This window comes from Rhamphochromis sp. 'chilingali' (assembly GCF_963969265.1).
Source record: "Rhamphochromis sp. 'chilingali' genome assembly, chromosome: 1".
NCBI lineage: Eukaryota > Metazoa > Chordata > Actinopteri > Cichliformes > Cichlidae > Rhamphochromis > Rhamphochromis sp. 'chilingali'.
This window is the reverse complement of record NC_137929.1, coordinates 27,451,112-27,467,635: the sequence shown is the minus strand read 5'-3', so window position 1 is coordinate 27,467,635 and position 16,524 is coordinate 27,451,112. Positions and strand designations below refer to the sequence as shown.

General features: G+C 40.1%; 3 protein-coding genes across 3 annotated transcripts; 2 read left to right on the top strand and 1 right to left on the bottom strand.

Moving 5' to 3' along the window:
- The first annotated feature begins 1,209 nt into the window (after nucleotides 1-1,209).
- rpl34 (ribosomal protein L34) lies at nucleotides 1,210-4,379 on the top strand. Its single transcript, XM_080873547.1, has 5 exons — nucleotides 1,210-1,280; nucleotides 1,713-1,784; nucleotides 2,000-2,099; nucleotides 3,981-4,084; nucleotides 4,249-4,379. Exons 2-5 carry the CDS (start codon nucleotides 1,720-1,722, stop codon nucleotides 4,331-4,333), a joined length of 354 nt encoding a protein of 117 aa, XP_080729673.1. The 5' UTR covers nucleotides 1,210-1,280; nucleotides 1,713-1,719; the 3' UTR covers nucleotides 4,334-4,379.
- Nucleotides 4,380-5,960: 1,581 nt separating this feature from the next.
- Nucleotides 5,961-7,663, top strand: ostc (oligosaccharyltransferase complex subunit). The gene is made up of 4 exons (XM_080880243.1): nucleotides 5,961-6,171; nucleotides 6,560-6,653; nucleotides 6,727-6,924; nucleotides 7,077-7,663. Exons 1-4 carry the CDS (start codon nucleotides 6,033-6,035, stop codon nucleotides 7,093-7,095), a joined length of 450 nt encoding a protein of 149 aa, XP_080736369.1. The 5' UTR covers nucleotides 5,961-6,032; the 3' UTR covers nucleotides 7,096-7,663.
- etnppl (ethanolamine-phosphate phospho-lyase) lies at nucleotides 7,140-16,363 on the bottom strand. Its single transcript, XM_080880232.1, has 13 exons — nucleotides 16,121-16,363; nucleotides 15,637-15,755; nucleotides 15,303-15,462; nucleotides 14,137-14,211; nucleotides 13,853-13,946; nucleotides 12,677-12,793; nucleotides 12,272-12,354; nucleotides 11,970-12,195; nucleotides 11,292-11,446; nucleotides 10,969-11,058; nucleotides 8,885-9,015; nucleotides 8,709-8,779; nucleotides 7,140-8,594 (listed from the first exon to the last, which is right to left on the bottom strand). Exons 1-13 carry the CDS (start codon nucleotides 16,177-16,179, stop codon nucleotides 8,493-8,495), a joined length of 1,482 nt encoding a protein of 493 aa, XP_080736358.1. The 5' UTR covers nucleotides 16,180-16,363; the 3' UTR covers nucleotides 7,140-8,492.
- Between the last annotated feature and the right edge of the window lie 161 nt (nucleotides 16,364-16,524).

Genomic DNA, 16,524 nt, shown 5'->3' with positions numbered 1-16,524 from the left:
GCTTTGGAAAATGTGAAGAATTGCAGAGATTTTATATTTTGACTGTATGTTTAAAACTGTAAGTTTTAAAGATTTTGCTATTGATAAAAGATTCCCTCCCACTGCTAGTACACAAAAGTGTTTAGGGGATAGATAAACTATTATATGACAGAAGAATTCCTATTTGTTTGTTTGTTTATTTTACAGTGGATTCACAATAAAAAATTAGAGAAAATTCTGTGAATTAATTAAAATTGTATATAATTTTATAATTACCGGACAGTCTGGGCATCGAACTCACAGACTTTTTACTGTAATACTAATAATTTTTTTCACCTTTATTAAACAAATAATAATAATTAGAATAATATTTATTCTAATTATTATTACGTGATGATAAATCTAATTTTTTTCTTTGTCATCCCAGCCCAGCTGGGGTCTGCTCGAACACCTCCATGATCCTCGGTTGTAGTTTAAATGATGGAAAAATAAACATATTTTTAATTTTTTTAAGTATTTTGTTTAACCTTACTGGACTTAATACACTCACCGTCTATATTACTTCCTTTTGCAATACTTTGTTCTCTCAGACGATGACTGAGCATGTCAAAGGACAGATTTTCTATTCCCAAAAACACGGTTTTTGCGTATGATCTGTCATCTGTCTACTACCATCTACTGGATAATGCGTGTATTGCATTTCCTTTAAAATTAAGTACCCTGGCTAAATAAAAGTTAGGAGAGGTCCTACAGTCTCATGACTGTACTGTATTAGGTTACTGTGACATCAGCAGTAATTCTGAATTTCCCGGAGGAACCCACCCGAGGGATAAATAAAGTTTCATGTAATCCAATGTAATTCCACCTGTGCTTTGTTTGGACCACTCATAATATTTACTTTGAAAATGGGCTGTTGTCTCCTGCCTGTGGAAAGTAAACCAGTAGTAGACGCGAGCAGCCCCCCCCCCCCCCCCCATTTATTGCTTCCAATCATATTGACATAGTAACACCTTAAAGTGTTGAGCAGAAATGTGAAAGGCTGCAAAACAGCACTAAAGTATAATATGATTAAAGACTGTCTAATTTTATATCAGCGGATTTTACTTTTCTTAAAATCTCATCATGAGGAAACGTTCATTTCAAATTATAGACATAAAGCCGTTTAAAGGACACAATAATTACATTATACTTGATGTGTAGTAACAGCAAGCCACCAGCAGGGGGCAGAAAAGCGCACATGGACGCCGTTTAACCCCCATCATCCGCCTGGCTCCTTCCTCTTCCGGTTACGGCGACAGCAGGTATGGTGGTCCCTGCTTTCCTCAGAAACATAATGAGTTTAAAATCGACTGTAATCCTACGTTTTAATAAACTAATGTGGTCTAGTTCAAGTAAATATACTACTCAGGGGAGCTCTTTGCTCTGAACTGTCGGGTTATTTCATGACTTACTGGATTTTAACGACATAGTTTTTGTGTGACATGAGAAGGCCGTTCTCTTGAGTACTGAGCACAAGCCGGTGGAGGTGTTTTAGCTTTTAGTAGCGTTTAAATGCATGTTTAAAGGATAAATTGGCTGCAGACGATGTTTCTCTTAAACGAGAGTGCCGGTTTAACAAGTCCGGTCAGTGTTTACTTAGCCAACATTAAAGTAATGGAGTGGACTCTGTTAGCGGGCAGGGTTAGCATAGCAGCGGTGTGTACTACAGTTAACTGAATTTTGTTTGTTTTCAGCTTCAAGATGGTGCAGCGCCTGACTTACCGCCGTAGGTTGTCCTACAACACCGCCTCCAACAAAACCAGACTGTAAGTAAACTCTCTCCGGTTGTATTTGCTTCTATGCCTGGCTCACTGCATGTCTATCTATATAGAGCTGGTACCCTGACTATGAATACATAATGCCAGGACGGAGCTGTAGTTGTATATAGGCTAGTAGCTACTATGATACACCACATCTCCTGTGATGTTTTGCATGGTCCCTCTGAAGAAAACTAAACCACCCTCTTTTTGCTTTTGTGAAGCTCACGGACTCCTGGTAATCGTATTGTGTACCTGTACACTAAGAAGGTCGGCAAGGCCCCCAAGTCAGCATGTGGCATCTGCCCAGGAAGACTGCGTGGAGTAAGTATATCCATTGTAACCTGAAGAAGGTGCTCTGTGTTTAAATTTGTGTTTCAGAACTTGTAGACTAGGACAGCAGTCCCCAACCCCTGGGCCTCGGACCAGTACCGGTCCGTGAGTCGTTTGGTACCGGGCCGCGAGAGATGAGGCTCAGGTGTGAAATGTATGGTTTTCAGCGTTATTTTGTTATCGTTTTGATCGGTTTCCTGGGTCTTTTCACATGTGTTATGAATAAATCTTATTTTTTTCGGTACCGGTACTAGTTTTATTTTGTTGTATTTATCTGCAACACCTTAAAGGCCGGTCTGTGAAAATATTGTCGGGCATAAACCGGTCCGTGGCGCAAAAAAGGTTGGAGACCGCTGGACTAGGATACTTAGCATCCCTCACTGCCAAGTGTAGATGAGGTTGATTTATAGTAAAGACGATAGTGCAGCAAGCTGTTGAAGCATCAGCGTATATTTGTTCCTCCTTTTTTTGTAAATGTACATTTTTACATTAATCCGGTGAAGTAAGCATTCTGCATTGGATTGGGGACTGGAAAGGTAGCTTGGAAAATCCTGCAGTTCCCTGCAACCACAAATGCCTTTTCTTCTGTTGCTGTGAAATCACCAGTAGAGATGTCCTGATTTTGTGTGCACATGACATCAACTTTCACAGGAGCAGAAGCTTTTCACTTGGTGCTGTTTGCTTATTCCTGAGTACTACGTTATTACTCCCTGTAACCACTGCCTAATGGCTTGTGCCAATTCCACGTTATAGACGGTGCCTTAGGTTTGTAATGGTGCCAGTGTTTCCAGTGGGTTTTGTTTTTTTTAAGTTCAGTTGATCTCAACATGCCACTTCAGGTTCAGCTAATGTTACCAGGTATATGTCATTTCTTTCAATAGGCAAATAAAAGAACATGTTGGTAATGCGCTAGTTCTCACGCTCTCTCTGCCAGGAACAAAGTGTTCGTTAGAACTGCCAAATTTAGTAAATCGTTTGTAGGTAGGTTAACGTTGAAAAGCCCACAGGCGCCACAGCTTGGAGTGGTATGGCAGCTCGAGGGATCTGGATGCGGGGTTTTGACACCCAGTTAAACTTTATTCTGTAATTCTTTTAAGTTCCTTAGTTCAAATGGGTTTTAATTCAGCTATTATAAAAGTTACAAATACCTCAAAGTGTTAACTTTGATTTCAAACTGGTCCTCTTAGTGCACATATGTGCATCATCATCTTTGCTTTGGTGGTTGTGGGTTCATAAGGAGAATTAAGGACATTTCAGTGTATTAATAAGTAGTTTTTACACTTGAAAGTGCAAATACGTTGAGAAAGGACATTATTAATAAGTGTGTGTACACATAGAAACATGGTTGTTTTAGGGTTGTTCCTGGGTGATTACGCTAACGACTCTAAAGGGGGGGGGGTGTTATTGTTTTAATAGAGGCCTGAACATTTTCCACTAAATGTCTGACCATTTGATAAGCTGCTCACTACTCTTGAGTACATTAAATGTACACTTTTGATAAAACCTTTGAGTTTTCTCAATGCAAGAAACTTGCTGGTGTTTAAGCTAGCTGTGGTTGTTCTTCAGATAACTACGAGATCTTTCTATGGTCATATTAAAAACATCACTGCAGTGACCAGCATTTGTAGAGCAGTATATATAAATCCACCTTCCTCCAGTTCACCCCTACAGCTTTGTGTCATCAGCACTGTGTGATCCACTGCAGGCAGGTCTGAATCCAGGGAAGCACGGCAGCGTGCTTTTATAAAGTGAGCTTATAAAATTGCTCAACTGCCTTGAGCCCAGCTTTTTCTAGGTTGTGCTGCTGAAAGTGTCACTCTGCAATTGCTTGTTCCTCCATTGTTCTCAACATCCATATCTGTGTTCTTACAGATTCGCGCTGTTAGACCTCAAGTTTTGATGAGGCTCTCCAAGACCAAGAAGCACGTTAGCAGGGCCTACGGAGGATCCATGTGCGCCAAGTGTGTGCGTGACAGGTAAAAGATGCACTTCCCTTCATCTTCTGATGCTTGTTACTGAGAAAATAGATTGATACAGGCATCAAACTTTAATTTGAAAGCACTAAAATACAAACTTGTTAGGTATGCTGTGATCAGCTAATTCATTATGTTAATTGATCTCCTTTGTTTTTTATTATTAGGATCAAGCGTGCCTTCCTGATTGAGGAGCAGAAGATCGTTGTCAAGGTGCTCAAGGCACAGGCACAGAGCCAGAAGTCAAAGTAAACTGTATTTGTATTGCCACAATAAAAAATGTCAAACAAATCCACTACATGTTGTGAGTCGCAGCATTTTTTTTTTCTTTTATTGAAATTGCTGAACAGTCTGTGTGTTTGGGGTCTATTTCAAAGATTTGTTTTTTTTTCCTCTGGTCTTGTGCCAGGTCCCTGGTTAAAGGGGGACCTCACACATGCAGAGCCTTCTGTTGTGTTGATCCCTCAGGATTAAGGAAGCAACTGGAAATAAATTTTTGCATACATGTTTAACAAATGCAAAATTATCACTAAAGATGTTACAATAACATGTTTGGACAGCAGGACTGTTACAGGGAGTCTTCAAAAATGTCTGGACTGTGAGAAGAAAAGCGTGCACCTAGGATCAAACTCTGCAGTACCTTTTTTTTTTTTTTTTTTTGCCTTCAGTTTCATTTGGGGTGCTAGCAGGTTCAGATCTTGGTTGTGTTCATGGGGCCCTTTGTGACATGTTTTGCAGTGTCTAAAGGTTCAGTTCTGCTGAAGAAGACATTTGCTATGATAGGGTACTTCATGTCCAAGCATAACATACAGCTGTGTTTTTGAGGTATTTGAGTTTCCTGTGCATTATGTGAGCGATCAGTAGTTGATCGCAAGTAAATGGAACAGAAAACTACACTTATTTTTTTTTTTTTTTTTTTTTTTTTTTTTTTTAGGCTTGTGAAACACCTGTGCCCTAAAGTAAGTATTATGACCATGTAATTGACTAAAAGTCACTAAAGCTTTAAAATAGATGCTATGGAGTAGGCGTACCAACTACATTTCAGAGTACCAAAATGAAATATTTCATTAAATGTGGTTTCTTTCAACCATTGGTCCAATTCACTGATACAGAAGTGTTTAAGCCACCAAGGATGCTAATCAGATGTGTGACTGTTTAAAAGCAACAATCCAAGGTATCACTCAAGAACTCCTTTGGTGGCAGTCATAGTAAAACAAATGTATATTGTGGCATTATGCATGTGTATCTTGAATGGATGCTTGGTCTTGTAACACCAAACAAATTAATAACTCGTCCTCTGCTGTGTCCTCCAATGAAGGCACTCGAAATGATTAAATGCCTGGATGAATAAGGACCATTAAAGCATGATCATGTTGACTTTCGCAGTGAAGGGGAAAAAACATAAGAATAGAATAGATGAGTATATCCCTTTATTGTCATTGTACATGCACAACGAAATTGTAGGTGCTCCACACCACAACTGCGCTGGAATAAAAAAAAAAGAAGAAAAGAAGAAGAAGCTAAAACTTTAACTAATGAAAATAATGAAATATTTAAATGCAGTGAAGTGTCAATAAAAATGAATGAAACTGGTTACATAGGAGCGTTTTGGGTGGTAAGGTTTCATTCAACAAAGCTGTGCACTTAAATAAACCCTCTAAAAGATTACTGTCTCTTTAAGAAACGAAACAGTAAAAGATTGGCCTTACCCAACATATATATATATTTTATTGATTGATTCTTAAATAAAATCGGGTTAATGTAACTATAAATGCAATATGTTTTTAATGCTAGTAGTAAATGACAAAAAAAAAATCCCTTTAAAAAATATTAACGCCTAGTTGGCTGAAAAAAAATGTACTTCCGGGACACGTCAACCGAGTGTTTGCGCCTGCGCATTCAGCGGCGGAGAGGTCCTCTACTGTGGTGACTGGAAATATTTTCATACACCATGGAGACTTTATACAGTATACCTTTTGCTGTGCTTGAATGTCCAAACATAAAACTGAAGAAACCGTCATGGCTGCACATGCCGTCGGCCATGACTGTCTATGCGATCGTTATTGTGTCCTACTTTCTCATCACTGGAGGTAAATGCTAAGCTAACGTAAAAGCCTGAAGGCTAGCCAGATAATTCTGTGTTGCATTTGATGTTATCAGTGTAGTATTTAATGCCAATACTCAGTTACGTGCTTTTGTTGCGTTGTTAGATTTGCGGGGTTTTGTTGCGCTTGTAAACCAGCGTGTAATACATCACAAAACAATATAAGAGAATAGAGGGCTAACAAACTAGCCTACCTTAAACTAACTGAATATCTGTAGTTTACTTTGTCTTTATCTTGCTGTAGTTGTTGTTGATCACTGATGTTATGGTGATTATCACCTCTCTGTTCAGTCAGCGCTCTCACTGCTCAGACTTTACCTTAAACTTAATTAATTATGAATTCAACCTTTTTTTTTCCTCCATTCACTGCACAGGTATCATCTACGACGTCATCGTAGAGCCACCGAGTGTGGGTTCAATGACTGATGAGCATGGACACCAGAGACCGGTTGCCTTCTTGGCCTACAGGTGCGTGTAAGATTTTTGGAATTAAAACACAGTCTAAAGATTTGAAGCTGAATCCTATTGATGTGTTTTCCAGAGTAAACGGTCAGTACATTATGGAAGGACTAGCATCCAGCTTCCTGTTCACAATGGGAGGCCTGGGCTTTATAATCCTGGACCGCTCCAATGCACCCAACATTCCCAAACTCAACCGCTTCCTGCTGCTTTTCATTGGATTTGTCAGCGTGCTCCTCAGCTTCTTCATGGCCCGAGTGTTCATGCGCATGAAGCTGCCGTAAGTCGAAGCTCGAATCTATCGAATCCAGACCCACGTGTCAAATACTTGTTGTCCAATCTGAGCTTACAAAGCTGTCTAAAGGGGAGACTGAGTTGTTGATTGTACTTCTTTGTAGCTGTTGTCTAATTTGTGCTAATTTGTCTTTTCAGGGGATATCTCATGGGCTAGACTTGCAATAAGCAAATTCAAATGAAGAGGATATTAATTATGTGGAAAACTTACATGCAGTTCTGTTTGTGGATACAGCCAACCCTTCATCGACAACCATTAAGGACTGAAAGCACTGACCTTGCTCAAGAAATTAGACCAAACTACACTGACACACTGGTTTTGTCTTTGTTTTGTAACTTCCTTTCCCACTTTCTCTTAACCTCCTATGAAGCTGGTGGAGCAGAAGGTCTTTAGCAGCTTAAATTCAACACTCTGCCACCTGAACATGTCGTGCAGGCACAGCATCATTAATGATTTTGCCATGTTGATAAAGCCAGCATGTTCTGAGGAGTAGGAGAAATGAACCTAGAGAAGGAAGAAGGGAGAGGAAGCTGCCAAACATTGATGGGACAAAATCACCAATTTCTAATTAGGACTTGCACTGTGTGAACCACTTACATGGGTGCCTGAGTGATATTACACATGTACGTTTTTGTATAGAAAACTATGAACCTTGAAAGCCTTGAACCTGTCACAGTTGCATTTTTGTACAAGATGGTGAAATAAACTGTCCTTTTCACACCTTCTCATGGTTGTTATGTGCTGTTGAAGTCGGTTTAATAGGACAAGGCATTGTTTAAAATCACATTCATCCAGATTCTGAATTTCTTTGATTTGATTTCTACTTAATGTAAATGATTAAATAGAAAATTAATGCTCAGAATTTTTGAGAAGATTGTTAAACTCAAGTTTACATCAGCAGCCAAACAATGTGGCGTCTTTGCATATGCAGTGTTCAGGAGATATGACACATTTCATTTTCCCTCCAGAAGATGGCATCACAGGATCATCAGGTAATGGTGTTTCCTGGACTTATGTTTGTGTATATTTAGAAGGGACAAAGCATATTAATTAACATGAGTGCTTAAATTTGTCATATAAATATTCCAGATTTAGCCATACATGTTAATTTTCATCTGCAGTCAATGGAGTAGGACAGAGGTAGTAACAAGACAGTCATACAAGAAACATCTGAGCATTTGCACAGCATTTACAGTTCAGTTACTTCTCTGTAAAAACATGTAATGGCCTTTGCAAGGCCGTATTTTTAATGCTAAAGGCACACAAAGATACTGATGCATATTTTCAGATCTACATGTTTAGATTGATCCATTTATGATTCCCTGATATCGTGAATAAGGCTCTTGTACCCTGCTAAGTCACATAATAAGGTACATTTTTATGCAGCTAGCTAAAAACATGCTATTATGCAAATATTAAAAAAATACCTGAGAAGACAATCTAATTAATATGCAGTATATTATCAATATAAAAACATTTATCATCAAATTACGGCCCTTTAACTCTAGAGATGTGCCACCTGTGTCGGTTCTTGTGTTTGTTCACAGGCGGCTTTATGTCCTGAGGCGTTTGCTTTGTTTGGTTTGTTGAGGAGACCCTTGACGGCTTCCTTTGCTGTGTAGCACGCCACTGTGCCCGTTTTCATCAGTCAGCAGCTTCACGTAAAAATTGTAAAGAAATAAAGTCAAAATGAAAACCGGTGACAGCAAAATCATGAACACTTTCATTAAAAAAAAAAACTTTTTGATAATCAGCAAAGTCAAACTTACTTTCCTTTTATTGCTTTCATTTTCTACAGCCAGTGTGTTGTTCAGCTTCAGGTCCAATGCTTCCTCCAGTTCTGGAAACAAACATAATAAAACACACTGTATGATTAAGAGTTTACTTATACACTTTGACCCTTTCTAGTAGTACACAAGCCACAAAGGGGGGGAAAAGGAAATACCTGTGAGAATGACATCGATTTTCTCCACGACCAGCTCAGCATCTTCTGTAGTGAAGCACATTGGGGGCTTGAACTTGAGCACGTTGCGATGAGGTCCGTCAGCACTGAGAAGAATGTGCTGTTCCTTTAGCCTGGGAGAAGTTATCAACCTTTTAGCACTCTGTTGCTGTTGACTGCACATATTCTCACTTAAAGCAGTAGAATAGAAATCAAGTGAAAACAAAAGTGAACTGTTCATTCATACATCTTCTTAACCACTTCTCCAGCTTAGGGTTGATTGAGGGAGATCACCAGACAGACAGAGAACCACACACCCTCAGTCTCATAGGCACACCTATTGCTATTTAACCTACTGAGCATGTCTCTGGACTACGGAAAGAAGCCAAACCAGCTGGAGTGAAACCAAACAAGGCACAGGGAAAAGATGCACAGTCCACACAGAAATGCTGCAGCTAAGCATCAGATTTGAACCCAGAACCTTTTTGTTGTGAGGCAGCAGTGCTAACCACTGCACTCCACTGCCCATAGATGAATCAGTGAGTGAAAACAAAAACAAAAAGTTGCAAACAGAACACAAACCTGACTGACAAACTTCCAACTCACACCGCTGACACACCTCCAATATTGTACACTTTATAGGTCTCTAAAACAGTGCAATTTTTTATTGCACTGTTTTTTTAATGCTTAATCAGCATTTTTTAATGCTGATGCACTGACGCACAGACACCTTGAGGTGCCGTGTGACAGGAGTAGCATTATTTGATGTCCATGTATGATTGCAACCTCAGTCATGTGAAAGCCAAGTTTGCGTGTTAATGAGGCCTTACACGCTTGTGTCTCATTAATAAACGCAGCTTTCAAGCTGACAGGAAGAACAAAATAGTCCTCGTGGAGCTCAGTGCCGTTTGTGTGAACTCAAATTGTTACAGTGGTTTATTATGCAGTGCTTTCACACATGGGTACATTGTGTAAAGGATTATTCATTAAGAGAGCCAGAGGAGGAGGAGGAGGAGGTGATAATAAACTGTTACTGTCACTTATACATGTAAGCAATGCAGGTTTTATTATCGCTCTTTATTTTTAATTCTTACTTAGGTTCATAAGTCTTGTTTTGTTGTGTGATATACTGTATGATTGGACTGCAGAAGCATAACCACTGAAAACCATCCTCAGTACAGAATAATATAAGCAGTCTGTTTGATTATATAATATGGTATTGCTGATTACTCACATACTTTAATCTGAGTAATCCCGTCTGGACTACTGTAATTCACTTTATGTGGGGGTCAGTCAGTGGTTGGTCTTACGTCTGCAGCTGCACGACTGTTAACAGGAACTGGTAAAAGAGAGAATATGACCTCTGTGCTGGCCTCACTGCACTGGCTGCCTGTGTCTTTCAGAGTTCATTTTTTGTGAAACCATTTGTTTTTAAATGGTTTCACGATCTTGCCCCGCCTTACCTCTCTGAGCTTCTTCATCCCTACACACCCTGTTGGTCTCTTAGGTCAGCTGACCAGCTGCTCCTGGCAGTACTGAGACCTAGGACAGCGGTCCCCAACCTTATATGCGCCACAGACCGGTTTATGTCTGACAATATTTTCACCGACCAGACTTTAAGGTGTCGTGGATAAATACAACAAAATAAAACCAGTGCCAGTACCAAAAAAAAAAGAAGATTTGCTCATAACACACAGGAAAAGACCCAGGGAAACAAAGTTAATGATAAAAACGATAACGAAAATAACAATAACACCATTGAAAACCATAAATTTCACACCAGTGCCTCAACTCTCACAGCCCGGTACTGGTGCATGTCCCCAGGGTTGAGAGGCCCCTTAACTTAAACACGACTTAAAACCCATTTTTATTCTTTGGCTTTAGGTAAAACTTAGTTTCTCTTGTAATTAAATTAATTATTAAAAAAACTAATGAATTGTTTTACTTTTTTTTATTTGGCTTTTATTTATATCTTATTTTATTATTTAGTTCCAATGTACAGCACTTTGTGTCAGCTGTGGTTGTTTTAAAGTGCTATATAAATAAAGATTATGATCATGATGATGAGTTTCCACATTTAAACTTACCTATATATGACTTCCTGTGCCTCTGCTGTGGCAGGAGTGAGCTTCAGCCTGTCCCTGACGAGCTCCACGCCTACAAAGAGACCACGACCCCTGCAGGATGTGACACCATCAGGGTTTGTAAGGTGTTAATTTTGCATGTATTGTTTTTATTTCTAAATAATTTTCAGAGCAACACTTCCCTGTGAAGTCACTAGGTTGCACGTTTAGCCAGGATTTATAGGAACACAGCATAGTGTGGTGTTAAAGACTGCTAAAGGATTAGTTCTAAAGTACGTGGACAGCTTATCTGATGTTGCACTGTGTCACATGCTGTGTAAGCGCACCTGATATCTCCGATCAGCAGGTGCTTCTCTTTCTGCTTCTCCAGCAGACTGGTGAGGTATTGCCCCACACGCAGTGCGTTGCCCTGCAGATCCTCTTTCTCAATCACGTCTAGGACGGCCAGACCGATGGCACACGACACTGGATTACCACCAAACTGAGGCCACAGATAAGCAACACACAGAGGAAAGATGACACCGAGATCAAGTTCACATTTCCCATCAATCTGAAAATCTGCTACACCCTACTCTCCATAAAGGTTTCATACAGTATGTTAAACACATACCTGTCTAGATAGCACATGAGCAGTGATTTATTTATTTTTTAATGTATGTCTGGTAACAAAAGAGAAACTCATTTTCTGATGAAAATACATCCTAGTTTTGTTTTTTTTCATGGGAAATAATTACAAATCAAGACTCAATGAGAAAAACAGGCTGGCTTGAATGCAGCATATTTCCACAACATGGGAAAAACAGATGTGTGGATGTGCTTGGAAGCTCTGGACAAAAACACAGAAGATGAGGACAGGTCAGCAGCAATTCTGGTGAACTTGGGAGGGAAAGCAAATATCATGTAATGCAATCTTTTTGTGCTTTTATGTTAAAACATGTATGCAACTTTTTAAATAGCTTTCATTTATTATCACTTGCACAGATGTTCATGCATAAGACTCTTACTGTATTGAAGTACTCCATTCCAGATGACATGAAGGCCTCTGCCACCTCTTTGGTCGTGACCACACATGACATGGGGTGGCCGTTGCCAATGGGTTTTCCCATCGTGACAATGTCGGGCACAAAGTCCTCTCCCTGAAGCTGGAAGGCCCAGAAGTGGGAGCCTACTCTCCCAAAGCCCACTTGGACTTCATCTGCGATAAAAACGCCCCCCGCTTCACGGACGTGCCTGTAGAGGGGCAGAGTAATCAGCGTGGGCAGGGGTAGACTCAGGTTGTCAGGAGTGTGATTTCTTGGGTACATACTGTGCCACTTGCTGGAAGTAACCCACAGGGGGAATGACCTGCCCACCACAGCTCTGCAGTGACTCAGCAATAAAAGCAGCAATCTGCACAAGAGAACAAACATATCCAGATAAAGCCAGACGGATAAACAGAAAACAAGTGGATGTATCCTGTCATCTTTGACCCTGAGTACTTCCCTTTACAGTTGGCTGTTCAAAACAAGAGAGAGGAGGTAGTTACAGGTCCATGTGGACAAAAATGAACAACTCTTAACAGTCTGCTGAGAATCATTCTTAGTCATCTGCTGTGTCCTTGCTTAGTGTCATGGTCCTGTAATCACACTATAGCATTTGAATACTGGCTCTATAACAATGCACAGCTTTCACGCTTTTCCTGGGATTGCTAGCTTCTTCTCATTAACTGTACCTTGCCTCCTTTCTTGTGAGCTTTGTTTATTATATCTTTGACTTCATCTGCATACGCGGAGGCAGGATCAGGGTGGTCTGCTCTGTGTTTCCCTCTGTACACATCTGGACTGGAAGCCTGCAGGAGACAAGAAATGGTTAAATATTACAAAGGTATTCACAAATCCAACTGGATTCTTAATGGGTTTTAAGTAAACCTAACATGTGGCTGAATTACGTATTATATTAAAAAAAGTTTAGATAAAAGTGGATAAGCAGCTCTTTATGTGAGTGAAGGAATACTGTCTATATCTATATATGAATTTATTTTTATTTTATTTTTCTGTGTTGCATTTTATACATTGCCTCTGTCAGCTGCACATGGAGATCAGTGTTATTCAGATCGCTGGAGAACTCATTTCCTACTAAACCAAGCGATTTGTTCCTTTCCTTCTTTTTCATCTGGAGTTTTAGCTGAAATATGAGGGAAACCCCATTCCACAATTCCCAGAATGCACCACAGCAGCACACAGTACAGCCCTTAAATTCATTGTGGTACTTTAGGTGTAATTTATCCCTAAAGTTCTCATTAAATGATGAAAAAGACATAATTTTGTATTATTTACTATGTTTAATGTATTTATTTTTTTTAACCGAAAATCTTGAAACAAATTCTAGTTTCAGAAACTGTAAATTATTTCACGATTTTAGGTCACAGTGCACTGGATGTCTTGTTGTAAAAGTAAAAAAAAACCCATTTTTGAGCTTTAATTTTCCAAACAGAAACTCCAAAAGACCCTCAAAAAAGGAAAAGACCACAATAATCTAACAGTCTGGAGATAAAATTACCTCTTTGTGGGGATTTTAATCTTTCTCCTGAGTACCATTGTAGGATTTTTGGTTAATAATCTCCTTTTTTTGTTTGCCATTCTTCTCACTGTCTGTGTTCCTCAACATATGCCTCTGACAGCAAGCTGCTCTCTTATTCAGAGCCACTTACATTACACCCTGTTGAATCTGCAGAAAAAGACCCCTTTCATTCTATTTCTCTGTCTCATTCTGTGTCTCTTTTATCTACACATATGCACACGCATGCATGGTGCACACTCAGTAGGCTGCCAAAGCCCAGCGGAGCAAGTTGAGTTATGGTGTTTTAATAGTGTGCACGCAGGCAGCCGGGGAGAGAAAAAGCACTCACCACATGGACAAATTGATTCTGCTCAGTATCTGACAGCTGGTGGAACTTATATGGACTGATGTCAATGAGCGATGAGACGTGGCCATGGTACGCACTGCAAACAAAGAAAACTGTGGGCCAAAGCAGTAAATTCTATTAAAACACTGACACATGAAGACCCAGCTCCTTTCGCCACACGGCGCTACAAACCACTAACTAGTAAGACTTTTACCAGCTCATTATCACTGTTGTTTTCATTCGCCAGGTTTTTTTCTGTAGAATGACTGGTTGACGGCAGCACTTACTTTTCCAAAGTGATGATATCTTTGTGGCCTGTGTATTGCCGTGCTAGTCGGAGAGCCAGGTCGTTGGCTTCGGAGCTGAAGTTCAAACAGGCAAGGGTTACTTTGAGTTACTCAGTCACCACAAAATACACAGGTGAAACCACTGATATCACTTGAACGTCAGAGGGAGTTTGCTGTTTCAGTTCCCACCGTGAGGTCATGCAAGGCTAATTGTAAAAACTTAGTGGGGCTTCTTTACCTCTCTATGAAATCACATGAAGACATTTTTACTAATTCAAGGGTCTTTGCCCCATTTGTCTGTTATTTTAAAGGCTTGGTGCCTCTGGTTTTATTAAACTTTTTGTTGCTAATGCACAACCAAGTCCTGCAGTGGTACTTCCGAGTAAAAAAAAAATCATAAAATATGTATGTGGGGTAATCAAGTTAGTTTTTAACTGTTGCAAATCTGCAACGCCTGCCTTGAGAGGGTTAAAGAGCTCTCCACTCCTAAACTAAGGAAGACAAACCATAAATTCAGAAATGTCTTCAGTGGACACAGGTGTACTTTTGTACTACTGCACACACCTTAATAAGGCCTGTGTTATGCCAGATTTATATCAGGTAAGCTTTCTCGAAGCATTTATATCCCCATCGTAGCGATAAATACTGTCTGAGGGTATATGGATTACTATCTACAATGTTATTGCCCCGGAGCAGATAATTCTTCTCCTGAACTGGGGCAAAGGGTGTAAATAGGGCACCCGGAACCTTTTTATTTTCTCGACTTTCAGTCAGCTGTTAAGCAGACTAACAATAGTCTGCTTAATGTAGCGTACACATTAGAAATCTAGACAAACAACAGGTTATGAAACCGTGCAATCTGATCCTCAGCATTTGGGGTATTCCTCCACTCATACAGGCTTCTATATTCCTTGAATGCTGACAGGACTGTATGATTGCACTGCAGTCTTTTTTACAGGGTTTTGAGCTTCTCTGTAATTTGAGGACACAGCAGGACTTTTATGGCTCATGTTCACACCAGGCATAATCATCAAAGTAAATTTAGGTCTCCCGTCATCTGCCTCCTCTATCCTCCCCACAGTGATCCACACCCAAGTAAAAAAACACACCTGGCTTATCTTCCATCATGCTGCCTTTTGTTGTTTAGTGAAAACATGTAAACATACCCGGAGTTGACAAAGTAGCAAACAGCCAGCTTGTCAGGCAGCGTGGCCTGCAGCCTCTGGGCATACAGGACAAGGTTGTCGTGCAGGAAGCGCGAGTTAGTGTTGAGTAGTTCCATTTGCTGAGCTCCTGCCTTCACCACATCAGGATGACAGTGGCCCACTGAGAAAAGGAAGATTGAATTAGAGTTCCTGGTTATAGGTCTATATGTAATAATAAACTTCTTGTTTTGCTGTTGTGGTGTGACACCATCACAGGGATAAAAAGTGGTACTTCAGCGCTGGCTGCTTTCTTTCAGTGTACTTTGTGTATATACACTAGTGCATGTGTGTTTACCATGAGCCACATTGTTGATGCAGTCCAGGTAGTGCTGTCCTTTCTCATCATACATATACTGGCCTTTGGCTCCCACAATCTTGATTGGGTCATGGCTGAAAAAAATCTTACAAGATGGCCTGCAGCAGAGAAAAAACAGAATAGTGACATGTGTAGGAGCGTGCTGGGGCAGCTGTAGGTTTTCATGTTGTGATAAAAAGATTATGAGTCATGGACACAACAGTGAAATTCCTAAGAGACACACAAAGGAACTACTACTCATTCCAGTTATTGTATATTGTATTATATTAATGTATGTAATATACATATTAAAAGTCAAATAGTAGGATACATTTAAACACCCACAAATATATACAATAGCTAAAATGTCACAGATATTCTCGAAATTAAACTTTTTAATTGTTTTTCTAGTATCTTACACTTTTTGACCACTGCCACATTAATTTGGAATCCTGCTTTTGTCAAATGAGAGCAATTATCTCACCCAATATATTTTTTCCTCAGGTCTATAGTCTCCTTTTTCTCAAATCTCTCAGCGGACATCTTGATGTAGTCCAGCTGGACGAAGCTCGACGAACATCTGCTCGAGCCGACAGAGCCCCGCTTTATACGCGCGCAAGTGCACTACTGTACCGCAGCTGGCGCGGCGCTCGCGCTGCAGAGCTGTATGGAAACTGAAAGTGGTCAAAAATGCTCAAACTTCGCAAGCTAGCCTACACTTTCACGGGTAAAAGTTTCAAGCATTAAAAACACACACACACACACACACACACACACACACACACACACACACACACACACACACACACACACACACACACACACACACACAATCTGTAAACAACATACCGTCTTGAAAGCCTCAGGCTGAGCCGTTTCTGCAAAGAC